Here is a 26,391-nt window from a genome sequence, read left to right as displayed (position 1 = left end):
TCGGGCATCAATGTTCAACGCACACCCCAAAATATATATAATCCAAGCCGTAACGACAGCAGCCTGCAGCCTCTCCGAGCTGCGGCACGTGAAGTATGAGTCCGGGAGGCAGCCCACTCCTCACTCGGGAGGCTGACAAGCATGACTGCAGGGATAAAATAACACTCTGTTCGCATAAATATCAAGCAGCCTGCCCGAGACTGATGGGCCAGGAATGGATTCTTAGCTATCATTCCGGCAGACAGGCCCAAGGACACTCATAACTTATTTTACAATCATTTAGTTTCAGCTCAAGTGGAAAACGTGACAACTTATCTCGGCTGACAAGATGCCATGTCGAACCTTACAATTAACTCTCCTCTGATTATCTGCCCAGCCGATCATTAGCTGGCCGGTTTTGATGAACTGTTGCGGGGAGCTCGCCTCGGCGATCGCCGGCACCGCCAGGTGTAGTGGATTGGTTTTTGATGTCCCTGGCTGATGCTCCAACAGACCGGCTCCGTGGTGTGGGCCTGTAGCCGGCTGCTCTGGGTCTGAAAAGGCGTCTGGGGGGGAGGCGTCCTTCTGCACCATCCCTACCACCGTGATGACCGCAGCGAGTGCTGTGACCACTGCCACTGGCCCTCCCGACCTGTCCCCAGGCCCCACCCAGGTCAGAGGTGGCCACTCCCCAGACTTGGAGTCTATATTTCAGGGAGCCCTGAGCCCTGTGAGCTTGGCTGGAGAGGGGGTGCTAAGAATCTGCACCAGGGAGCCACCCACACTGTCTGGAGGAGCTGCCGGGGGCCGGAGGGCTGGCCGACTGTGGATTTCCTACGTGCTGATTAAAGATACGAAATGCTTTCAATGTAGGGTCCCAAGAAGCAGGCATCTTCATGAAAAAGAAAAGGAAGGGGGAAAAGACAGGTGTGTGCATTCACTCTCTTTCTCGCTTTCACATATATCCTCACTCATTTGGTGGTTTCTGAAACAATAGCAAAAATCTTTTTTGGGGGTGGGTAATAAAATAATTCAAAATGATCCAACTCAGGGCTATTTGTCAGAGCTGGGGTGGGGGAAGGGATCAGTTGAGAACTAAGACCTTCTAAAAATTCAAGATGAAGCCACTGTAGGCTGGCAAATTAAAACGCGAATCCTCTGAGACAAGGCCCACTGTGTAGAGCTAATCTGGACCTTGAATTCGGGCTGTTCCTTCTGAAGATGAGAGATGTGCAGGCTGGTAAATAAAGGACAGGCCACCTCTGCCATCGGGGAAATCACAACATCCCAGCCTCTGTTAAAAGGTGAGTGTGAAGTGAAGTTCAAAACCTCGCCCTTCTCGCAGTCCTTTTGACGGCGCTTTCAGCAGGAGGAGGCGGACTTGGATCCCCATCTCTGAAGATGTTTCAGAGCCAGGCACATTGTCCGGTTCCCTTTGCCACTCGTGGCGAGCACAGAGGTGCATGGTGTCAGAAGAAGGGGCAGCGGGGACACCATAGGGGGCCTAGGAAGATGACAGGTGTTGTGGGAAAGGAAGAGACAACACAGGGTTAGATCGATTGAGTCACAGAAGTGGGGAGGAAAGGGACACAATGCGGGGGAGGGGGGGAGAAAGGAGAGAGAATCAGGGGAGAAGCAGTGCCTACCTGGGCCGATCTAATTATAGCGGGATGTCTCTCAATGGAGCAGCATTGACCGGATTTTAGGACACCTGATCTTCATTTACATGCAGCCCTCACTCACTGCCTGTTTACTAAGGCTTACAAGGAAACCGGCACAGATTCCGATCGCTCATTAGGGTGCAGGGCTTCTTTCTGAGGCGGTAAGCATGTTCTAAACCTGACCAAAGTATGGTGAGGGCTGCATGTCTCTGTGAATATGTGAAAAACTGCTGAAATGAACACCTGAAATAGTCAATGTGTATGTCATGTGTATGTCAATGAGGCTATTTTTGTTTTTTAAAGGAAAACACTAGAAAGGGATCATTACGTTTAACACTGAAAAGCAATCAGTAAGGAAGACAAAGTACGTCACCTGGACAGTCTGGTGTGATGCGGGGACGGAGCAGCAGGAAGGGCTTGGGGACACTCAGAAGTGAAAGCTGAAGGCCTCGTGCAGGACGAGCCCCAAAGCTGAGTTTGAGAGGGGCCTGCCCAGGCCACCGGGCATTTGCTAAAATCTGGCTCTATGTGCAGACCTTCTGTGGCAGCTGCCCCACCCCCTCCCTGTCCTGGGGAGCGAGCACAGGCCCCTGTTCCCCGTCTTGGTGCACACCATCTTCTCTGCACCCACCATCTCCTCCTTTCTCCCTTCTCCCCACTACACAGATGTCCTCAAGACCCTTTAGTTCCTCCTCGTGCCTGATGGCCAGCTCACACCAAATGCAGTCCTCTGATTGGGGGAGGAATGAAAGAAAGAACGTGTAGTAAGTCGTCCGGTGAGACAGAAACGTGAGGAAGTCCGAGTGGGAACATGCCAAGGAAAAACCTATAAGAGAATGCAAGTGAGATTTTATACTTAAGGGGTCAAAAACGAAATTGTTCTCTAGTTGAATGCTAGCCGAATGCAAGCTGCACACTGTTAAATTCATCTGGTGTACTCTGAGACACAGAAGGGCGCTCTAAGTGGCACAGTTAGGTGGAATCTAAATCATCCCACGAGATTCCTGTTTCCCCAGCCTCATCTCTTTTTACATAATCAGCCACAACCATTTCTCAGGTTTGGTACTCGTGGCTGCCAACTGACAAAAAGATTCTGTTTTGCATCAAGACTGGGGAAAGACGAAGTGTGTCTTGAGGAAAACTCAGCTAAGTAGGGAAGTTAACTGAATGTTTGATCCCTCTTTGGTAACGTAAATGTCCAGTCTTCAGAAACTTGGCTGTTTCTATTACAAGTCACAGGGGTCAAATGACAACTGCTGCACAGGTTGTCCTGTCTGAGGCAGGGAAGGCGAGCTCCCGCCAGGGCAGGCCACAGACAGCGCTGTCCGTGGTGCTGAAAATGTTCGGCCAGCCGTGGTCGGCAAACTGAGGCTCGAGAGCCACATGCGGCTCTTTGGCCCATTGAGTGTGGCTCTTCCACAAAATACCACAGCCTGGGCGAGTCTATTTTGAAGAAGTGGCGTTAGAAGAAGTTTAAAAAATTTGGCTCTCAAAAGAAATTTCAATCGTCATACTGTTGGTATTTGGCTCTGTTGACTAATGAGTTTGCCGACCACTGGGCCAGCTAATTCTGATCCAGGGACAGAAACACCAACACAAGGCTGCTTTCTCATGGCACATCCTGGCCCTTAATCTACTGACATCACGTGCTCTGAAAAGGAGAGCGATGGTGTCCCCCGGTTTAAGAAAGTGGCATACAAAAACCCAGACTGAAAAAAGGAGGTCATTTAGTTAACATATCATCCCACCGATCAAAGGTAAAATGTCAAAGATAAAAACATCCATTTTTTTTCACATCATAATGAGTACAGTGTGTCTTAGTTTGCTTAATTATTTCCCTACTGCTTAGATGAATTTCTGATTTTTGGTCTTAAATCAATACCTTTGTGTATATTTTCAATATCTGGAATTACTATGTTAGGGCAGCTTTCAAGATATGGGTCCCAGGAAATGAGCATTTGTGGGCTCTGGAAACACGCTGTGCACTGCTCCTGGGAGTTCTGTGCCTCTCCTGCCAGCACTGCCCAGGCACCCACACCGCCAGGCTCCCGAAGCCTGGAGACCGAGGCCGATGTGAATCCAGCTCCCGCCCCGTCCGCCTCCGGATGCAGAAGTGCTGCACCCACAGCGTGGCCACATCAGGTGGCACGGAGGGAAGAAGAGCCATGCAATGGGTTCCAGGAGAAGGAACCAGCACAGCTGGAGAACCCGAAGGGCACTTCCCAATCCCAGCCTGGCCACGTGGCTTTGGGTGACTGATGGCTTGTAAATCAATTTCTTCATAGGCAGTGGAGTCCTGAACACCGGTGCTTGGCCTGCACAGCCCAAACCTTCTCTCTTCTCCATCTCAGCCAACAGCAACCTGCCCTGGGTGCACAGGCCATCGACCTGGGCCATCCACACCGAGCCCCACCGCCCTTCAACGGTGACCTCAGTGTGGTGCCAGGCCAACTGACAAACGGATGACAGACAGACCCACTCACCAGTGCCAGGCTCTCTTCCAGAGCTGTAACAGCAGAAGTAAATAAAACACAGTTGTTGTACTGAATGGCTTGCATTCTAGTGAGGGGACATCAACAGACACACTCACACACAAACTCACTCACACACCTACTCACACACCCACACACACCCACACCCACACCCACACACACACTCACACATACACTCCCACCCCACCCAACACATATATACACACACACATATGCACCCCCATACTCGGACACACACACACATACTCGCACACCCACACATACATACACACACACACACTCCCTCAATCACACACCTACACACACTGGAGAAATGGTAAGTGCTGGGGACCAAAACGAACCACAGAGGGCAGAGGGGAAATAGGGTGAGAGTGGCGGGTCACTGCAGGCTTTAACCCCCTCCATGCTGAAAACCATGAAAACACAAAAGCAAAGGGTGGCTGTGTTTTTTAGAATAATAATCCTCTAGAAAGTTAAACAGCTCAGAACTAAAACACAAAAATGCACATTATTGATACAGAAGATTATAACTTTAAGGAAAAAAGTTTAACTACTAAAGAGGATCTTGGGCGATTCAGAGGTGCTGTGATTGAAGCGGCACAAACGGCATAAGATGACAGGCAACTCACAGGTCCCCTCAGTGGCGACAAGGTTCGGGCCCGGCGACCTGCACTGTGATGCTCGGCCGGACCCTGCGTCAAGGAGGCTGCCCCTCTTCTTAGCTCCACACACACCGAGCCCTCTGAGTGCTGTGATGTGGTTCTGGGGTGTTTCCCTGAGGGATGGTGCCTCTCTGATTTTTAATTTATTCTGTGTGCCATGTCCAGCAGGCACCAAGCACCAAGAACAGGTGCTCAGTAAAAAGGTCCTTCAGTAAAGGAAGCTCCGAGACAGACTGAAGCACAAAGAAAAGAACATGAATTTGGGTAGAGCTTTGAACGCTGGAGGAAACAAACACCTAGTATATGCACAAGTGTATCTTTAAGACCTAGAGGTTTAAAATATTATGTAAATACCAGCTTAAAAAAGTCTGTATTAACAATAATCCTCACAGTTTTGGGCACTTTGGAGAATACATGATTACCATCGGAAAATGATAAATTACATCTCCTTCTAAAAAAGATCTCCAGTTCCCTCAGGCATCATGTGTAATCTTTTGCTATGTTGGAAGTCAACGGTGTGTTTTTTTTGTGTGTGTGTTTTTTTTTTTAAAATGAAATCAAAGGCTATTTGCAAAGTCATAAAAATAATATCTCGTGAACATTTAAAATAATACTTGAAAAAAGTTCTTGTTCTATCTATGTAATTTCATGACCTTCTCCTAAACCATGGGACAGGTGGTTTGACTAATGAAAGGGGTCCCTGTGGTTCCCAAGCCTTTATTGACGGTGGGTGGCACGCCACAGCCAGAGCAGTGAGTGACAGCACCGAGGTATCAGGTGCCTCAAACGGAAGGCCTGGCCACTTGAAAGAGAGGTTCCGCACGTCTCAGAAACCCCATTCCTTTCCGCCACACCTGGGCCTGAACAATACCCCAGTCAAGGGGCTGGAGGTTGCTGGGCCGGACGCCCTCGCTCCTTGAGCCACCCAGCCCACGGGGACGCTGCGAAGGGCTGGGTCCCACTGGGAGTCCATCCAGAGCTGTCTCACACAGAGAGCCCTGGAACTCAACTAGGGCAACCACTCAGGACCACAGGGGAGGAAGCCCATCACTTTGGAGTGTGACCTTGACTACACGTGGCGGGAGCGTGTGCGTGTGTGTGAGGGAACGCCGAGACACCAGGTATTTACTGACTGGACAAATAACTACCCAGTGCTGCCTGTGGGAGGCGCTCTCTTGAGGGCTGGGGAAATAGCAGCAAATACAGCAGAAAGGCATTATGGGTTTAAAAACCAGATGCAAGTAACAGTGCAAAAACCTAACAGATGAATCCAATTGTAAGTCTATAGTCACATGTAAGGCTACAGATTGAGGTGTGGATATAAGAGGCATTCAAAATATATTGACCTAAATTTGCATCATGAACTGCCTTCGGTACCTGTTTAATACCTGTATAATCCTTTAACAAAATAAACATTTTGGATGAAAATATAGGGGGAAAGCCCCCACCTTTAAATTTGAGGGTAATTGTTCTACGATTTTTTTTTTAAGTGTGAGATGACTTCTTCAACAGCCCCTGAAAAGAGAAAATTTCTCTTTCCTAAAATTTTGTTAACCTGCTGCTAATGACTAATGACTGTGCTACATGTTTTATGTAGATTCCAGGGCTAGGGTTACACTCTCACTTCCCCTGCCTGAAAACTGGACATCATTAACCCACTCATGTCCCTAACTTGTGGCTGGCAAGCTCCACTGCAGACGCTCACTGGTGTGAAGAAGCTGAGACATGAAGGTCACCTGCTCCTTGAATATTGAAATCAACCTGGTGTGGCTGTCAATGGAAGATGATGATACTATTAAAACAGTGTATTTAAAATATAGGGTGTCCCCAAGAATGCGTACACCTCTCAGAGCTGATAGCTCAATGGATCTTTCTTTTCAGATGTAACCCATTGGAATTTATGATTCAAAGTGCGTATACATTTTTTGGGATACCCAGTATTTACAAGGTCACAAGTATGTAGCAGGTAGGATGACAGAAGGTTCCCCAAATCAGATGGCAAGTGAATAGATCACAGTGGACTGTTCTGTTTCCACCCCAAATCTAGTTAAGATTTCTCCTCCTCGGCTGGAGCCGGACAGTTTCCCACACTTGGTGAGCTCTAAGCTCTGATGGATGGCAGGCTGGCGTGGTGGGAGACACGTGAAGAGCCCTGTCACCTAAGATACAGGGACACTGTTGATTTTTCCGGCATACACGAGGGACTCCGGTGGGTGGCACCCGGGAGAAACAAAGGCTCATCTAAGGTACTTAGAGGAACCACCTGAACGAGGGGAGGGCCCATCCGGCTCCGCCTGGGACAATCCCAGTTTATGTCTGTTCCTGGTTTAATGATTATCATATGGGCACCACATCTTAACCCCACGCTGCAGTCATTTCCAAAAGTGACAAGAAGAACACAGTTCAAAGGAAATCTAATCACCACGACTGCTCAGCTCTAGGCCAGTGAGAGGTTTCACAAAAACAGAAACGCTGATCTGAAAACCTGCCCCCAAGTGTTTCATGCTATCGAATCTCATGACAGCCTCCTGTCAGTCTCAAATCGAAAACACGCCTGGGACCAGTAAATGCTGGAAACTTTGTAACATGACACATAATTTTAACTCAGACCAAAATCTGTCAAATATTATACTGGGATAACTGTCTCCACCAACAACCCCACAAATAATATCTTCATTCAAAACCACAGAAAAAATATCGGTTCGTTTCTGAAGTGTTGTTTAAAGTGCAGCCTTTTCCAATAGCTTAATAATATTGGCCAAATGAATGGCTCTTATTTAGTATTTTCCATTTATCTGAATGAGAAACCATTCAAAGTGTAATGATGGTGTTTAAGATTAAACTTACTTCTGACAAAAAGCAACCACTAATTCAGCATTAATTCTAGAACATTCTCTCATAAAAGGATCTGGCTTCATTTGCACCACAATAGTTTTATCATATTAGCTCTACAACTATCTTGGAATTTGGGCTTTGTCCTGGCAAAAATAATACAATACGATAAAAGAAAGTGTGTGGAGATCCTGCGATGGGTTTGCTTTGAGTTTAAAGCATTTTCTTTATCACGGCTACAATTTTGTCAATATAGTTCAATAGGATACTGTGGTGGATCTTTGGGGAAATTGCTGTAAAATAAAATGAAAGATAGGATTGTGTTCGCAAACATAATAACTGACATTTTTCCCATTTTCCTTAAGCAGAAGCCCAGTCCCCTGTGGCTGAGGGAAGGGTCAGTGGGGGAGCGCCAGCCCCGGCCCAGAGGTGGATCTGTAGCTTGCTATTCATCAAAGGACCCGGGTTCCCATTCTTCCTGCCTGTGCCTTTTGTCCCCCGGAGGGAGGTTAAAAGGAAGACAGCTCACCAACCTCCCCAGCCAGGATGCGGGTCTCCTCCGGCCCTGCCTACCCCGATCTTCAGGAATACAATATTTCCTCTTCTCCCCATGCTTGCAGAAGCTCTCCAATGATCCGTAATTGTCTCCTGAATATGCTCTGGCCAATAGCTCCTGCCCACACACCTGTGATGTCCTTCAGCACAGGAGGCCGGGACGCTGGCTGTCTCCTGCCGTCCCTGGGAGCCCATCGCTGGCCGGGGTGGAGGAGACTTTGAGTCCCCACCAGAAGGGAGGTTTCCAGGTGCTCTGGGCAGGAGACTGGAGAGGGTCTTCCTCCCTTTTCCAGGCCCACGGGGGTGTAACACAGGCCAAACACCCAGCAAACACTCCAGCAAACACCCCATTCCGCAATTCCAAGCAGGGAAGGGCTGCTGGGAGCAGCTTCCAGGATATTTTTAGGGTCCCGTTGATTCCCTGGCTCTGGCACACAAAAGGAAGAAATAGGTATACACCATTTTCTTCCATGAAATCCAAGTGCCTTTCCAATTCTAGATCTCAGGACTTCCTCACAGGTGAAGGTGCCTCTGACCTTGGGACAGCGGTGGTCTATGGGACAGGGACACCCTGCAGGCCAGGAGGTGCGGTCTGGCCGGTGAACTCGGCCCTGCCAGGAGGCATGTGCATTCGGGCAACTAAACAGACTTGGCACTTATTTGATGAGGATGAGTGGAAAATGAAAGAGCAAAGATGCTGATACTAATGAGAAGAGCATGGTACTTATGAGCTTACTATGGAAAAGGGGCACGAGAATGGAATTCAGTGGGCATGCCCATGGGCAGACCCAGAGCCTGGGACACTCGGGGTATTCAAGGCAATCAGGTGAAGGAAGAAGGCAGAATGGTGACATGGAGACACCTGTGCAGGTGGGCGCACACGGCTTGGGCTTCCACCTGCAGGTCACACCCCTGATCCTTGCCAGCTGCGTGACCTTGGGAAAGTGATTCTAATTCTCTATGACTCAGTTTTCTCATGTAAAAGGACAATAGTTCCACCTCACCAAGTTGTACGGGCCAGGTATAGAAAGTGCTGAATCCAAGCCAGCACGTGGTAAATAATGACAGTCAGCTCTCCGAAGCATTCTATAAAACCAGAGGGGACATCCGCAGGGCAGGCACTCACTGAGGCAGACCCTGCTCTAGGCCGTGCGAATAGAGATGTGGACTAGGCAGCGTCCTCACCCTTAAGAAACTGTACGATTACTCAGGGAAGATGACAGACAATAAAATCACTGAGTAAATTCTGCAGGTGGTTAGAAAGTGACAAGTGGTAAGGAGAAAGCAGCGGAGAGGGCTGTGGCCATAAAGGCCTCATGTGTACGGTGAGAGGTTCCCGGCACAGCACGTGACAAGGCCCTGTGGTGGGCTCACAGGAGAGGGATGTTGCACCCGGTTTGTAGGACAATGACACCTAGCACTGACATAAACACCTTCCAAGTTATTACATAGAAAGCAACCTTTTCCTGGCTCCATGCTATCCCCTGGTAGGAGTTTACCAAAATTTATTTAACCAATCCCCTAATGCTGGTCATAGAGGCTGTTTCCAAATTTCTGAACTGTTTTTAGATACAGCAGAAACGTAACATGTTAATAGTTAAAGCCAGTTATGACATAATCCAATTTTTGGAAATAAATAAGAACACAGACAGATAAACTGAAAAGGATATATTCCCCCAGACTAATACTTTACTGCTGGAGTTTTTTGTTTTGTTTTTAGCAGAAAGCTTCTCTGCATTTTCAATTTTTCTAAATTACAATGTTTTATGATCAAGGAAAAATGCCAAGTTGTTATTGCAAAAATCAAGGAAGGGAAATGGAAGTTAGCCCCTTGCTAGCAGGAAGAGGCAGGCCTTAAATAGGTGGACCTAACACACCAGACACCAATGTCATATTGTGTCCCAGCCACACGGTGATGTCACATCCATTTGCTGGGAGCACTTTTACACAGTACATTTATTACTGATGCTTCTAGAAAAGAGAATTTAAACATGAAAAAGAACATAATTAATGCAGTTTTAAGGAAACAAGGAGTATTGTTTGAAAGAACACATAAATTCTTTTTTAAAAAAACAATAATCATCCAGGAACTTGTATTGCACTTGGGTTCACTGTACAGTGGGAGCCCGCAGAGGAAAGGCGTGTGAGAGAGCCAGGTGCTGGCTCGGGTAATAACCCGGACCTTGGCTGCTTTAGATGGTCTCACGTGATGGTAATTTTTCCAGAGCGTGTGGCCTGGGTGGATGTGCAGCTTTACAAATCTCATCTGGGGGCCTGACCTGTGTCTGGCTGGCGCTGATTGATGGGGGCCTGGCGTGCCCCCAGACTTCAATTTCCTCTGTACCCCACCATAAAGGCGTCCTGCCCGGAGACAGAGAGCCCTGCTTCTGGACACAGGCTTTCCAGACGTGATGTCCAAGAAAAGCAGTCAGAAGATGCCCACGTGCTGCTTGGAAAGTGGAAATGCTTGTTTTGCCTTTTGCATTAATGTGACTTTTGATGTGAAACGAACAGAGGATCAACAGCTGTTCGAAAGTGGCATTTCCAATCTCAGACAACTAAACTTAAAAATGTGAAATACAGGCAGCAATTGTGTTTTCTAATTATACCATACATAGAAAATATTTCTAATGTAGTAATACTTATTTCAGTGATAATTTCAGAGTCCAGCTAGGAACGATTTATTGACAAATACGATGAAAAAACAGAGTGCCCACTGGAAAAGATAACCAACAAGGCTGTTAATGTGGTCAAACGCTGCAGAGAGCAACTCTCATATTAGACCTGAATTCTTCTGTTTTTGTTTTTAAATTTATTGATTTTTTTAAGAGTGAGAGTAAGGGGGAGGGGGAGAGGGAAAGAGAGAGATAGAGATAGAGAGAGAGAGAGAGAGAGAGAGAGAGAGCGCATCGATTTGTTGTTCCACATATTCATGCATTAGTTGGTTGACTCCTGTATGTACCCTAATCAGGGATCAAACCTTGGTGCATTGGGGCAACACTCTAACTAACTGAGCTCTCAGCCAGGGCTAGACCTGAATTTTTGAACCACCACCAAATAGAAAGATCGGTGTGGGAAGTGTATGACATACTTATCAATAATATTAAGCCCCCAAACTGTGTTTTAGATGTAATTGTTTTCTTGTAAATACTTGCACATGTTAAGAGACACTGAAATATACATGGAAACACTGCCATGCCACTGTAATAAGATTTTAAAGTCCCACGGCAGAAATAATGTCGCAATTAAAATAGCATTTATAACTAAATATGTTTAACTGTTTCTTCATATAAAAGAGTAAAATTTTAAGTCATTTAAAATAACCATCTGTTTCTCCATGATATAAAAATTTTAGTACCATTGTATAATTAATATTAATACCGCTTTTTGTTAATAATCTTATCTGTCAGATAGTAAAGCAAAGATGTAATGAAAGATATATATGGGAAGAAGTTTAAGGATGTAAAACCAAGGTAATATATAGACACTAACAGAGAAAATGCACAGAGCGTTTGAGGAAAACTCTGACCAACCACTACAAAGCTGTCTGTCAGCTGTATCCATCCATCCATTCTCTCTCTCTTTCTCTCTCTCTCTCAATTACTTGCATTTCCAGAATCCCTCCTCCTCCACCCTCACTTCTACCAGTGGTCGGCAAACACATTAGTCAACAGAGCCAAATATCAACAGTACAATGATTGAAATTTCTTTTGAGAGCCAAATTTTTTAAACTTGAACTTCTTCTAACGCCACTTATTCAAAACAGACGCGCCCAGGCCGTGGTATTTTGTGGAAGAGCCACACTCAAGGGGCCAAAGAGCCGCATGTGGCTCGCGAGCCGCAGTTTGCCGACCACGGTTCTATTCCTTTCTTCCTGGTACCCAAAAATGTTAAGTCCTTTAGGCCTTTCCCTTTCTGCCTGTATTTATAAATTCTGTAACAGGAAGTGAGGAGAAATTGAAGAAGATCTGACAGCATGATTGACTTTTCTCAAGTAATTATCTGATTCATACGTCGAAGCCCTGAGCGAAGCACGTGCCCTCTAGCTTTCTGAGCTCTTACAGCATTTTATGGCCCCAACAGTGCCTGTCTTCTCTGGGGCCACTTCCAAGTATACATGGGCACCACTGCCCATGATAACATGCCTGCTACACATGTGTTACAGTCTCAGCTGAGAAGATGCTTAGTAATTCACGCTTTCAGGCCAGCCTTGGTTTCAGAATGCAAACATGAGTGTCTGAGCCAGCGCTCATCCTCATTTCACTTCTCTCCGCCGGACGAAACCTACATTTCAACTTGCTTACGGGCTGTCTATCCTCCTTGCCCTCTAGAGACTGGGAACACGGCCAGGGCCAGGGCCACGGGTGCCACACAGCAGGTGGTCCACAAATAGTTGTGGAATAAATGAAATAAAACACCTGCTGGGAAATGCACCTAATTAGATCATTCCTACTGAACTTAGTGTGGCTTTACTGGTGATTCTGAAACGAGTTGAGATAATCGAAGGTAGGAAACTCTGTTTTAAACTCTAGTCATTATTTTAAACATGCACAACATGCATGTGATGGCCCCCTGTGGGTGCTGGAAGCTGTATCCATCCCAATCCACATGCTTTGTCTCAGGGGCACCAGCTATGTTGGGAAACAGATCCTGGAGCACCACCAAAGCATTCTATTATAAAAAACGCTCAACCTGAAAAATGCAAAGAATTTTATCACTTAAGATGGGTAGAGGCCTTGGAGCTCATTTTGCAAGCCCACCCGCTACCCGTCACCACGCGGCCCATTCCTCTGAGGAGGTTCCAGTGAAGACAGACAAGAAGACGACACAGGGTAATAGGGTAGAAAGTGGGGGCAGGGCGACCCCTTCTGATTGGGTAGGAGACGAGCAGGAGGACAGTGTAAGCCAGGTCTCCATGAAAGCAAGAAGAAAAGGAAGTCTGGGGAAGTGGGGAGAAGACCACAGAGCCGGAGCCTTCATCGTCTGGATCAGGGCTTCGGGACCTTGGCACGGCTGGCATTTGGGGCCGATCACTCTTTGCTGGGAGGCGCCATCCTGCACTCTGTCGATTATTTAAAAGCCTCTCTGGCTTCTTCCCATGGGATTCCAGTAGCATGCCCCCTCCCCTCCCAGATGTGATAATCCAAGAACATCTCAGATACCATCAAATGTCCTGTGGAAGGGGCATCTAGCCACTGGTCTAGATGAAGATACTGAGGGCCAGAGGGGCTGAGCAATGTGGTCCAGGTGTTACAGCAATTGGCAACAGTATCCTTCTCCACCATCTGTTTGAAAGGATTTCTAGACTTCTGCCAGGGAAATGAGAATGGCTGGCCTTCAGGCATGAAAAGCACGGCTCCCCGTTCTGATGTGGAGGGCAGCAGTTCCCCTGGTCAGCACCTGCTGCTAGAAATAGCTGATAGGAAGGAACTAAGGAGGCCAAGTACAAAGTACAAAGCCTGATTGGGAGGAAGAAAAACATGCCTTCTACCCCCTGCAGCCAGGTACCCCAGGAAGCTCCTGCTGTCTCCTTGGCAGCATGCGGAGAAAGGAAAGCAGGCTCTGAGCAGAGAAGGGGCTGGGGTCATCCCTTTAATTAGGCAACTAGCTGGCGAGGGAACAGACGCTGCGGCTGAGACAGGGAGTGCCCAGCGCTGAGAGATGAGAGCCCACGGGCCCTTTAACACTGAGCTAAGCGGAAGGTTGATGACAAACCCCAGGGAGTGGGCTCTGAACGCCGGCCAAGATTTGGGAGGAACCAGTGATAAAGGAAAAGTTCAGGATAAGCGAGACGAGGCAAATGTCTGTATTATAGTTCCTTAAAAAGCAAGCTCTACAAAAAGGTAATCAAATTTTTAAAATACAATGTTTTCACGCTAAGTATTCACTTCTCTAAAACATCGCAGAGTGGAAAAGATAAACTTTGGAATCAGAAAGACCTGGGTTTGAATTCTAACTACGTATTAGGAGTGTGGTCTTTAGTTTCTCAGCCTCTTACCTCAGTGATCAACAGGGATAATGCTTCTCGGGAAATGAGAGTTAGAAGCCAAGCTCCTGCCACAGAGGCAGATAACAACAAAGGCAGTCCATGTGGGTGGGTTCCTCTTTCCCCTCATTAAAACCCTCCCTCCTACATAGCAAGCCTCCTGGCAAGTGTCACACTAACACCACCTGCTGGTCACATACTAAAATTGCCAGCATACTATCCAAGGAGAAAAAAAAAGTGCTCAAATGTAAAAGTAAAAACTGATGAACTGACAGCAGCCTGGGGACCCATAGCTGAAACACGTGCTGGCTCCACAGGGAGGGAGAAACAACAGTGAGTGCCAAAGCGGAAACCTGTGTTTCTAGCCTGTCATTAAAACTGCCACACAAATGCATGCTCATAATGGGAAAAAATATGTCGCTATGTTAGCAACAGCTCAAATGCTTCTGCGTCACAAACCATTGTCTGGTAACCACAGATTCTGACGGGAAGACACGAGATGAAAGGGTCAGAAGGAAATGCGCGTGAGCTCGCACACATCTTCCCGGAGAGAAGGGAGATGGATATGGTTTTATACTTGATGCTGACAAGGCTGGATGAGGGCCAGGTGGAGGCGGGCTGCGTGCGAGTCACTTGAAGCAATGCGATATATTGGCGGTGATGGCCAGTCAGTGTGGAAGATGAACAGTTGGAATGAAGCAATCGGCAGAGGGGTGGGGCCAGCAGAACAACCTGCCAGTCAAGAGGCGGGGAAGCCTGGCTGCCACGGCAACAGCAACAGTTAAGGCCCTGGGGCCAAGGCTGGCACTCAGAGTCCCTGCGCGGGCTGGGGCTGCAGCGCAGGTGTGATGCATCTAACCAGCGTTCTGCCTTGGAGTGAGCTATAACAACTAGGTGTGCTACAGATGACCCCAAGGGTCCCCTGCTACACACAGCTAAGCTAACACTGGGCTAGTGCTTCTAGAGAAAATTACCTATAGAAAAAGTGATTAATCAAAAAAAAAAAAAAAAAATCACACGCTCCCAATAAGATTCAAGAAAACCCTCAGCCAATAGCTGCTGCAGAGATAATTGCTCTGAACCTATCAATAAAGCTCAGCTGCCCCTCATTGACTGCAAACACCGATTTCTTTCACCCGGGATTATAAGTTGGTGTTCCCGGGCGCACTCCGGCCATTACGGTGATAAACAGTTTGAACCACAACAGGCTCTGACATGTAGATCAATTCTGGGTCCATAAAGAATCTGCACAAGGGGTTCCAGGACAGGAATTTACAGCCACCAGTTTTTATTCCCTCTCGCTGCAAAAATTACTTCTGTCAAACACTTAGGAGAGTGAGGAAAAATGTAAAAAAATTAATTTTTCATGGACTATGGGAACAGCCTTTTTCAATGCAGAAGCCCAAGATGAATATGTTTCTGCATTTAAAAAATTACGCCGAGCAGCACGCGGCGCTCGGTTGAGGGGGGACCCCGTCTTCTGCGCTGCCTGCGAGCCCGCAGACGCCTATTTGAAACCCTGAACGGAGCTGTCTGGGTTTTCTCGGAGGGCAGGTGCGGGTCTCATGTTAGCAATGCCAAATTACATTAGACATTTAATTTTAAACCTCAGGTACTTAAATGCAAAGCCTCACAACAGCAATAGTCATAAAGCAGTGGGGCACGCTGGCGCACAGAACCGATTCTTCCTTTCTTCCCCCCTTCATTTACCCAGAGCCTCCTCTTCTGTGCTTTGCGCACTACAAAGTGATCTCCCTCATTAGGAGTTGCTCACAGCTGCTTACAAGACAGACCCCCGGGGTACCTGTGCCTGAGTGGGGAAGACTTGGCAAAGTTCTCTGGAGCCAAAGTCTTAATTCAGTGTGGACCACGGGGCAGAGAAAAATGGCATCCCAATGTTGTTATTATTATGATGTTTTACAATAAAAGCATATTCACTGATTCATGGGCATTTGAATTCAAAAGCTGCTTAGCTTCTCCTGTCCCTGCTGCTAGCACAGTGTAGGCTTTTTATGACTCCAACATCCAAACTGAAGACTCAGGGGAAGAAGATAAAAACGATTTTAAAAAAATAAAGAGAGAGAGGGTGGGGGTTTGTATCAACTGCCATGTACAAAGGACGAGCGTGGCAGAAAGCTCTCTGTCCTGCTTATGTCTTTTGTGACTATTTTCCAAGCACGGGAGGGAATGTTGGTGCCTGAGTTGAGGTCTTGCAGTCCATTCATAAATGCGTTTTCTTGAAGTCTTTCGTCAGATCCTGTGCCTGGACATTCATTAACAATGGCTCAGGTCTGGCCCTTGGCAACTTATAAAGGCCGGGATGGTGCCACCAGGACGATAAGTACCCTCATGGCAGGCAGACAGGGCTTCTCAACCCCCAGGTGTCCCGGAATCACCCATGGGGCTTGGTGACATGCAGTTCCGATCAGTAAATCTTGGGGGAGCCTGGGACCCTGCTTTTCTAGCCAACTTCCAGGGGCTGCCAGATAACACCTGGTCTATGACCAATTGAAAAGCAGGATTTAGAGCAGGGGTGGGGAATGTCCGGCCTGCATGCCATATAAGGCTCACAAAATCATTTGGTCTGGCCCTGCTAAGGCACTAGGAGTGAGTTAATTAATTGTTTGACCAAATAAGCAGGCTAATTTTTAAGTTGATAATTTTGTATGGCCCACAAATGATGTTATAAATATCCAAATGGCCCCTGGCAGAAGAAAGGTTCCCCACCCCTGATTGAGAGGGTGGTTCTCAAACCTTAGCAGGCAGCATCAGTGCATGGAGGGCTTGTTTCCACACCGGTCAGAGAGCCAATCCATTTTAAATTCAGTGGGTCTGGATTGGACCTAAGAACCTGCATTTCCAGCCTGTCCCCCAGGGGGCGCTGCTGCCGCCTGTCTAGGAAGCACATGGTGAGTTGCTCCTAGACTTGGAGCTAAGGTCTGGAAAGAGACTTGGAGCTAAGGTCTGGAAAGAGGCCACCGGAATTGCATCCCTGCCCTTATGAGGGTGTGACTTTGGACAAGAGATACTAAAGTCTTACATACCTATCTACCCACCAGTAAAACGAGCCTACAACAGTGTCTACTCCCTGAGGATCAAATGACATAATCCACAGGAAGTCCTCAATCAACATTAGCTCCTACTATTACTACTACTGTGGTATTACTGGATTTTGCTATTTAAAATGTCAGCTGTCAGTGTTAAAAGACGATGTTTGGGGCTCTCATTGCTCACCCCTCTCCTCTCGTCTCTCCTGCTGTTGTCCGGCTCACTCTCATTTTACTGCAGCTCCTCGATTCTCCCACCTCCTGGGGCCCCCACTCCAAGTCTTTGTCCAAATTGCCTCAGTGCTTATAATAACTTCCTCCTGTGGCTTTGCACAAAAAAGCCCGCCTGGTTCTTGAAGCATCGCTCAAGTTTGATGCTCTTTGGGTAGTTTTCATTGATTAACTCTACCGGCACCATTTCAACAGGCTTTCTCTCAAGTTCTCCATCCACATCCCACAGCAGGCTGGTACCAGGCACAGACTTGGGTTTCTTATCTCCTTGCTCTCTAACATTGGGGAGCCTAACTAGTCTTTAGCAAACATACTACATGAATTAAGAAAGGTGACCCCAGGACACTAATATATAAGAGATCACTCTGCAAATTAAAAACAGCATTCTTATCCAGGTGACCTTGCTCTCCTACAGGTGTTTTATAAATATGTGTGCGAGCATCTTCTGTGGGAAGAAACTTCCAACCACACCAAGGTCAGGAAATAGCATCTTTTCAGGATTTGGTGGCACTGCCCATGGCACACAGGTGCAGCCAGGCGCAGAACTACAATGGAGAGGAACGCAAGCCAGTGAGCCTTTGTCCAGGAAAGAACTGTGCGAAAGCCCAAATAGATTGGATTTTAGATTAATGTGCTGCTTCCAACACCTTTTCTAAAAAATATTCTGAATGTAGGGAAGACAGAGATTGGGGGTGATGCCCTTTTTTAGAAATTTGTTTTTCTAACCCCCCTTCTTCCCAATGGGGAATAACTATAAGAATAAGACTTCTGTGGTACTTCTGGATTTTTTCTGTGACTCCCACAGTATCTAGGGGGCAGAACCTAAAACTGTCCCTCTACAACCAGGCAGTGTTGGTGACTAGAAGGCAGGGCCGGGGGGGGGGGGGGGGACGGGGACGTGGATTTAGAGTTCCTCCCACCCTCCAAGGTAGAAGCCACCTCCACAGAAGGTGGCGACAGAGTAACCCCAATCAGCTAGTAATACTAACACTAAATGAAAAATCAATGCATTTTCAAAGTATCTGATAATTCAATAATTAAATACGTGAATTGCCTGCTCCTTTTAAGATAAGTAACACCTATAACAATAGAAGATGCTCAGTACGGAAGGCGCAAACAGGTGTTGTGCTGTGCACCTCGCAACTACGCAAAGGGAGGAAGGACCCCCAGGTAGCAGGTGTGAATGCAGAGGCTCACGGAGGTGAGGGGTCCCCCGAGGCCTCCTGGGCGGCAGGTGGGGCAACGACAGTGGCACAGATGTGTGTCACAGGAAGGACCCAGGCTGCTCAGGCAGGTGATGGCTGGGCATCACAAGGAGTAATTTACAATGTGGAGGATCCTCTGCATCAGGGCTCTCAAGGGACAGTCATGATTTCACACGAAAGCAGAGAGCCTGGAAGAGTCCCTTCGCAGGGTGAAGGCGACCCCTGTCCTCTCCGGCAGCACCTGAGCTGGGTGCTGGCTCAGGGATGCTCCACTCCAACACCAAGCCACAGCCCATCCAGGCCCTCCATGCCTCAGCCTCCCGGGATCGGCCTTTAGGGACTCGCCGTGTCCTCCTTGCTGGGTCCAGGGACGTCTTCCTTTAAGGCCTGGTGTGGAGTCCCCAGAATATGGATGGTGTTTACCTGCAGCAGCAGCTGGTGGTCTACAGGGAAGACCTGACGCTGAATCTTTTAATTAGAACAAATTATGCTAAAATTACTCAAAAGCTCTGTCTGATAAATGACATACAACGGTGGGAATTCCTTAAACACCAGTGAACAGGCCACAGGCAAAACGCCACAGGCAGAGCGGATGCAGGAAGCCAGCAGCCCGACGCTGCAGGACTCGACTGGTGCACGCACATCAGGGCAGTGTTTCCCAAATAGCTGGGCCCACAGAAAAGGGGGAGACCCTCCAAAATTTCCAGGATATACTGGGAATATTGGAGAATGAACCATGCATTTTCCTTTGATGGAACCCCCATAAAAAAACACAAAAGGAGCACTGATGGAGGGAGCCGAGTGCAGAAAGTGAGATCCAGGGCATGAAGTCTGCCGTTATCTCTCAGCTCTGCTGTCACGTGAGCCTCAGTAAGCTGCTTGCCCTGTCTGCCAGCGGCCTCAGTTTCCCAATCTGTCAAGTGGATATGAACAGCTACACCTCCCTGAATCAAAGAGGAACAAATGAGCTGACATGGGCAACGCAGCCCATCAAGGAAGACTAGATGTGCAGGACCGACACGTTGCCCCACGTGCCGCCGCAGAGTGGAGTGCGGAGAGCTCAGGGTGCCGAGTCCAGCCCCTGGCCTACAACCGAGGACCATGAGGTGGCCGCGGGTCCGTGGGGCCGCGTCCTCTCTTACCACTGCTGATGGCCGAGTTTGCAATGACCGTAGCCTCACTCCACTGGTCGGCACTGGAGACAGAGTAGGACCGCTGCTGCATGCCGTCCGGTCGGCTGTTGAAGGAGCCCAGGCTGATGCCGCTGGCCATCTGAGACCCAGATGCACTAGTGACATTCCCTAGGAATAAACAAGTCGGGTGAACACTCTGTGGACGGCAGACCCCAGAAGCCAGCTCCGGTTAGTCTAAGGGGCCTACGCACCTGTGCACAGTGGGCCCTGGCACCAAGAGAGCTGTCGTCCTGCTAACGCGGAGGCGGAAGCTTCATACAGAACAATATTCGAGAGGAATGAGAGGGTGCAGGGAGTCTTGGGTGCTTGGCAAAGCATGGTGAGGGGCTAATGCCTCCGATGACTGCACCCGAAATGATCCCACACGAAGACACCCGGCACAACAACCGTCTCTAGATGGAGCCAAGGTGCAGACAGGAGACCCCCTTGAGGAAAAAGCCAGCAAGGAGGGCCCTACAGGAGCTGCCATGTGAAAATGACCGCCAACTGGGAGTCAATTTTGGTGCCAGAGAATTGTGTCCACAGTGAAGATATACTTGGCAATCAACACAAATCAAAGTTCCTGGATACATATGCAAGGAAACCAGGCAAGTTTACCCTTGACCTTGAAAAGACGAGTCAGAGGAAAAACAACCTTAGCCGCTCCACGGTGCACATGGAGGGTGATGAAAAAGAATCCATTGTAACGTAGGGATTTGCATTAGCTGCCCAACTTCAAAATGAATTACTTTCCGGTCGCACTAATTTTAGGCTCCATGCCTTTCTCTACCACTCAGCCGACCACACCTTGCTGCTAGTGAGCTTGTTAGCTCTATGTGCAGAGCTTCAAAGGGATTAGGTTTCTTTTTAAAAACTTTCCTCCAATTGTTTTATTTTAAAAAATATTTTTATTAGATTTATTGGGGTGACATTGGTTAACAGGATCATATAGGTTTCAAGTGTACATTTCTATGATACAAGATCTGGATATTGCACTGTGTGCCCACCACCCATCCTCCAACTGTTTTACTTTAGAACCAATTAAGTTTTAAATTGTTTTGAAAAAACAACAACAAAACCTTCTGAACGAAAGGGTGTGGTTTGGGCCTTCTCTTCCCCTTGGGGGTGCTGATGCCCACACCCACTAATCAGAGTTGATTTCGGGATGAGGCTCTTCCCAAACCCCTCCAGGGGCACCCAGGCCCCTTTCCATTTCCACGAAATTCCTTGCAGACCAAGGCATCAGGACACTGGTAACATTCTGAGGGTGGATGAGAGTTAAATGAAAAGGTAGAGAAGAGAATTGGGGAAAACAACAATGAGAGGGTACACACAAGCCGGGACCCACTGCTAAGCCAGGCCCCTGGGCTTGGACTGTCACCCACTGCTAAGCCACTGTAATGACACAGAAATATAACTGTGTAACTGAAAATAGAAAAGTGTAAGGGGAAAGAAATAGTTTCTGCCTTAAATATACAGTTTGGAGACACACTACCAGGTACTTGCCTATAAATGTAAACACATAGAGACACGTTTTAAATTTGAGGGAAACCAGTGGTCCGTAGAGGGGTGCGTGATGCAGGGAAGCAGCCGTGCTGGCCCAGGGAGGTCCAGGCAGCATCTCACCCAGGGGAGCCGTCACAGGCCAGCAGGCACACTTTGAGGCATTTCTACAGACCCGAGAAATCCATCAGTCAAACCAACTACCCCCAATGTTTCATGACTATCGCCCAAACTGGGGATCGAGCCTGCAATCCGGGCACGTGCCTTCACCAGGAATCGAACCCTGACCTCCGGGTTCATAGGCTGACATTCAACCACTGAGCCACAATGGCTAGGCATGTGAATATTTTCAAAACTATACAGATTTAAAATCTAATTATAGTATCTTATGTCAGAGTTTTTGATGCGTATTTTTACACACACACACACACACACACACACACACACACACACACACGCACACGCCCAGCAAAGGCTCATGGGTAATTTCATTTCTGTTCCTGAATGAAGGTTACTAATTACCTGGTCAGGTAACACTGCCCCCAATTCCAGTTTTTTAAATCTAGATGCATTTGGCAATGGCTGACCTGTATACGACCACCCAGGGAGTTTTCACTTTTGAGCACAGAAGGGAGATGCTACATTTAAAAGCACGTTATTCTCTAAGCTCTCTAGGGCTACCCTGTTCCTCGAATGGAAAGTCATGGCCCATGAACAGTTGTTAGCTAAACGGAGGAGCTGGAGTTCCCATTTGTGAAAGAGGCGCACGACTTGCCTGACTTCCTGAGAGCGAAGGGTCTCAAGATCAAGGCCACCTGAACACAGTGCGCCTAAACGTGGTCTTAAATGCCGTCAGGGTTCTCCCCGTGCTCCAGCGGCCGCCATGCTGGGCCAGGCGGAACAGCTGGGGTCTAGAACCCACGTGGCCGTCAACAGTCAATAAAGACAGGAAGCTTCAAATTGACGAGTTAAGTCAAATTCTGACACCTGGTTAGTGAGAAGTGCACTTAACCAAAGACCTGAGCTCTTGCTATCCAGCCACACTAGCATCACAAGTATAGATGGCCAGCAGGGCTGGCGTTACAGACCAAAACACCGGTAGGATTGCAAGGTGGGAATAGCCTGGCCCGAGTCGATGCTGATCGTGTCCCATTATAAAGAGCAGGTTTTCCTGACTGCAGGGTCCTCTCCTCTCCTGCAAAGTAACTGCTGAGTGTGTTGACGTCACCCGTGGGGGAACAAGACAATGCTGATGCTCTGGCCACTGCTACTGCTGCAAGGAACTGTCACATGTCCTTACCCAGGAGTCTCCGAGTTCCAGAAACTGGCAGGTAGCTTCCCTGCAAGGAGGGTAAGTCAGACCTGCACCGTACATGCCACCTCCTGTCACAGTGACCTCCTGGACTTCCTTGTCTCACCTCGTTGAACTCCTGCTGGGCGGGCACAATGAAGGAGACAGAGTCCCGTCCTTATGGAAGCTACATCTGGTCCAGTAGAAAGTACCAGACAAGTCTGCATGTGGCCAAAATGCCAGGTGAGGACCACAGGAGCCAAGAGGTGTGAGCGGCAGAGAATCATGCCTGCTGGATGGCTCAGGAAAGACTCGTGGATCCCTCAGGACTTTGGAATTGGCCTGCCCTGTACAGAACAGCGTGGAAGGAGGGGACGCTACATTACCCCAGGACAACCCCACTGCTCTCCTAGCTGTCTCAACTGATGGGAGGCCTTCACAGAGCAGCCCATACGTCTCTCTCTCAAGAGTCCTGTTTTTATTTATTTATGTATTTATGTATTTATGTATTTATTCATCCTCACCTGAGGATATGTTTTAAAGAGGGGAAGGGAAAGAGAAAGATTGACCAGCAGCCTCCCGTATGTGCCCTGACCAGGGATCGAACCTGCCACCTAGGTATGTGAATCAAGTCCGCAAACTTTTGGGTGTAAGAGACGACGCTCCAACCGACTGAGCGACTGGGCCAGGACTCAATTCCTCTTTTTATTTCATATCCTCCAAACTAAAACCATACAGACATACTTAAACACATCCACCAGAGAACACATACAAGAATGTCCACAGTAGTATTTAATGGCTGAAATGTCCATCCACCACTGATACTTCTTAGTGTATCCATATGATGGAATATTACACCCACTAAGAATGGATGTACTATGACATGGGCCACAAAGGACCACAGAGAGGATGTGGAGCAAAAGAAGACAAATAAGAGAGCACCAACTGTCACGGTCCCATCCAACGGCTCAAGATCAGCAGGCAAAACTCATCTGGAGAGTGCAAAATCAGATGGCCATCACCCCTGAGTGTGTGTGTATGTGTGTTTGTGGGGAGGTGTGGGCAGTGGCAGGAGGTGGTCCACAGGGGCTTCCTGAGCTGTTGGCCACCTGCTGCTTCCTGATCTGTGTGCTGGTCACCTGTGACCTTACTTAGCTATAACTTAGGATTTTGCACTTTGTTTGTGTACGTTATATCAGTAACATCTAACCCTCCTCCTCCCCACCCCCTCAAAAGAAAAACCCAAAACCAACCACCACAGATCATCTGAATGGTTTGTGAATTCAGAGGTTAGGTCAGGAGTCAGGTTGGGCAGGAGACAGTTTCATCAAAGAATGGCCCAGCCCTACAAAGTAGGAGACACTGGTGTCCATAGGCAGCAGATCACAACGGGCCCTCTTTGGTATTGTCTCAGTATTTCCCCCCAAAATCCATCTGTGTTACTATGATACACAGGCCGACTTCCTGGCCCATTCCTGAGCTCAGCAACAGTGTCTCCTCAGATACCCCATGGAGCTGGGGCTGCTGGCCGGATTCGCAGGGGGCAGCACAATTACCATGCTAATCCCGGCCCAGGGCCATCCCCTTGATGTGGGTGTGCGTGTGCTCACTGGGCCGCCCTGATTAGCCGCTTCCTTCTGTCAAAAGCCCCAGATTCTTCCCAAAGAATAATTTTAGCTTTCCTCATAGCCCTGAAGTGTATGAGTTGATTTGAAAAGGTACTTACCTCCACCATATGCTATTTTTCTTTAAACAATTTGCATTTCAAAGTGAACATGGCATTTATATCTGAATGCACATCAGTGTGTTGCCTGAACTGATCTCAAAGGAGCATGAAGAAGATGCTGGTTTTCTATTGAGCAAGAATGTTTTCATCCACCAAATGACATCAAAGCCAGCGTTCCTCTTTTAAGCGATAGGATTATTATATTAAAAATAGCCTGTTCTGACTTAAAAAAAAAAAAAGACTCTGAAATAGGCTTTTCATAGCATTCAAGTAAAGGCTCATCAACAATCATTTCTTTTAAAATACAACACTTAGCTCCCTGCCCCGTCTGATTTGGGTCCATCTTCACACACCAGACATGACCTTGTCAATGGTTTGAACTAGGAAACAATACCTGGCATGTGACTTATTGGTTAAATTGCCTGAAAAAGATCAGCGACTCTCAGCGACAGGTGATACTGAAGTTCATGTTACAGTGAGATACTCGGGGAGCAAAACCCAAAGAGGACTCTAAGAGCAAGTGAGTGTAGAACAAGCATTTATTTCCCCTGTGGAGCTTTCATTTAAAAAATCATAACTACAGACTGTGATGGGCAGAAACTCCCTTCTTCCCTCGGAGGCCTCACCCTTAGGAACATACGGAGATGACTGCTTTTGTAGGTCCATTCCCAGTCCCACGTAGCTTCCAATGTTGTAAAAGCTCAGAGTGTGAGGTTAGCTTGCAAACCTACATTCGCACCACACCCCGCTCTGCATGCAATGGGAAAACCAGGTTTGCCGGAATCAGGACTGGATGGCGCAGGCCTTTCTAACCGCGACATCACTTCTAACTAGGCCTTCACCATCTGTCCCATCCTCTAATTATAACCCCAAAAAGAATATAATTCACAACACTACCATAAAAAGTGAGATTCAAATGGTTTAAGTGCCCTGAGCAGGGCCCACTGGCCTCACTGTTTGCCCTGGAAATCGGCCTCCCTCCTGGCCACCAGGACTTCAGGCCAAGAGCACTGTCTCCCAGGACACATTCAATCTCTCTTCTTAAAGACGTAGGCATCCAGGACTCTTCCTTATGTGGTACTTGTTTTGTAAAAGTGCCATTCAACACATCTACTGAAGTAGAAATCTTGTGTTTCTCAGACTACAATGCACTTTTTTTTTGGTAAAATATTTTCCACAGCATGTTTACTAGAGAAAAAAACGATGTACAGATTCCAGACGCAGTTGTAAGGGGAAATATAATTACTACCAAATACAGTAAGGCGGCCACGCTCAGAATTAAAATCCTAGAACTAGACAGTGCACTGTTATTTCCTGAAATGTGGAAACAGTTCTTTTATTCTGACTTCTCCCTATTCTAATTATGATGCCAAGGGGGGGGGGTGGAAATGGGAGTTTTTGTCGTATAAATTTCTTAAAGGTTATCTTACAACATGATACAGATATAAAAGTAATGAGATAGAAGTCTACAAAAATTCCATCTAATAGGTTGTCTCTATATTAAACATAGCATTCATTTTTCTTATAACCATGGAAAAGATGTGATTTTATATTATACTTCTTTTTAAAAAACTTAAAAATTTTTTTAGATAGTGGTAGGAAGGGAGGAGGCAGAGAGAAACACTGATGTTTGAGAGACACATTGATTATTTGCCTCCAGCACCCACCCCGACCGGGGCCAGCTATCCAACCTGCAGTCCAGGTATGTGCCCTTGACTGAGACCCTCTGGTGCATGGGCCAATGCTCTAACCACCAGCAAGGGCTACATTATACTTCTTTGATATTTTCCATTTCCTTCCACTTTCCACGTTGTTCCATTATCTTCACAATAATAATTTTAAATAGTATATAACATCTTACTGATTAAATGTAGACAATTTATATTATTGGTTTTTTTTACTTCTGGATAGTTTTGGTTGTTTCCAGTCCCTCGTTATTATAAACAATACTGCAAAGGACATCTTCTACTTTCAGATATTTTTCTTAGGATAGAATCCCAGAAGAGTTATTATTGGGTCAAACAGCATTAACATCTTTCTGACTCATGA

General features: G+C 47.4%; 1 protein-coding gene across 12 annotated transcripts in view; it reads right to left on the bottom strand.

The window, feature by feature from the left end:
- AGAP1 (ArfGAP with GTPase domain, ankyrin repeat and PH domain 1) overlaps nucleotides 1-26,391 on the bottom strand; it is a 418,249-nt gene that overhangs the window by 94,392 nt on the left and 297,466 nt on the right. For 7 of the 12 annotated variants that reach the window (XM_080670319.1, XM_080670320.1, XM_080670321.1 and 4 more), the window contains one exon: nucleotides 19,793-19,951. The exons of the other annotated variants lie outside the window; for them this stretch is intronic. In XM_080670319.1, coding sequence (XP_080526445.1) covers nucleotides 19,793-19,951 — 159 coding nt within the window. The remainder of the gene's footprint in view (nucleotides 1-19,792; nucleotides 19,952-26,391) is intronic. 12 annotated transcript variants of the gene reach the window in all.

This window comes from Plecotus auritus (assembly GCF_963455305.1).
Source record: "Plecotus auritus genome assembly, chromosome: 5".
In the NCBI taxonomy this organism is placed as follows: domain Eukaryota; kingdom Metazoa; phylum Chordata; class Mammalia; order Chiroptera; family Vespertilionidae; genus Plecotus; species Plecotus auritus.
This window is presented reverse-complemented; position numbering and strand designations above follow the sequence as displayed.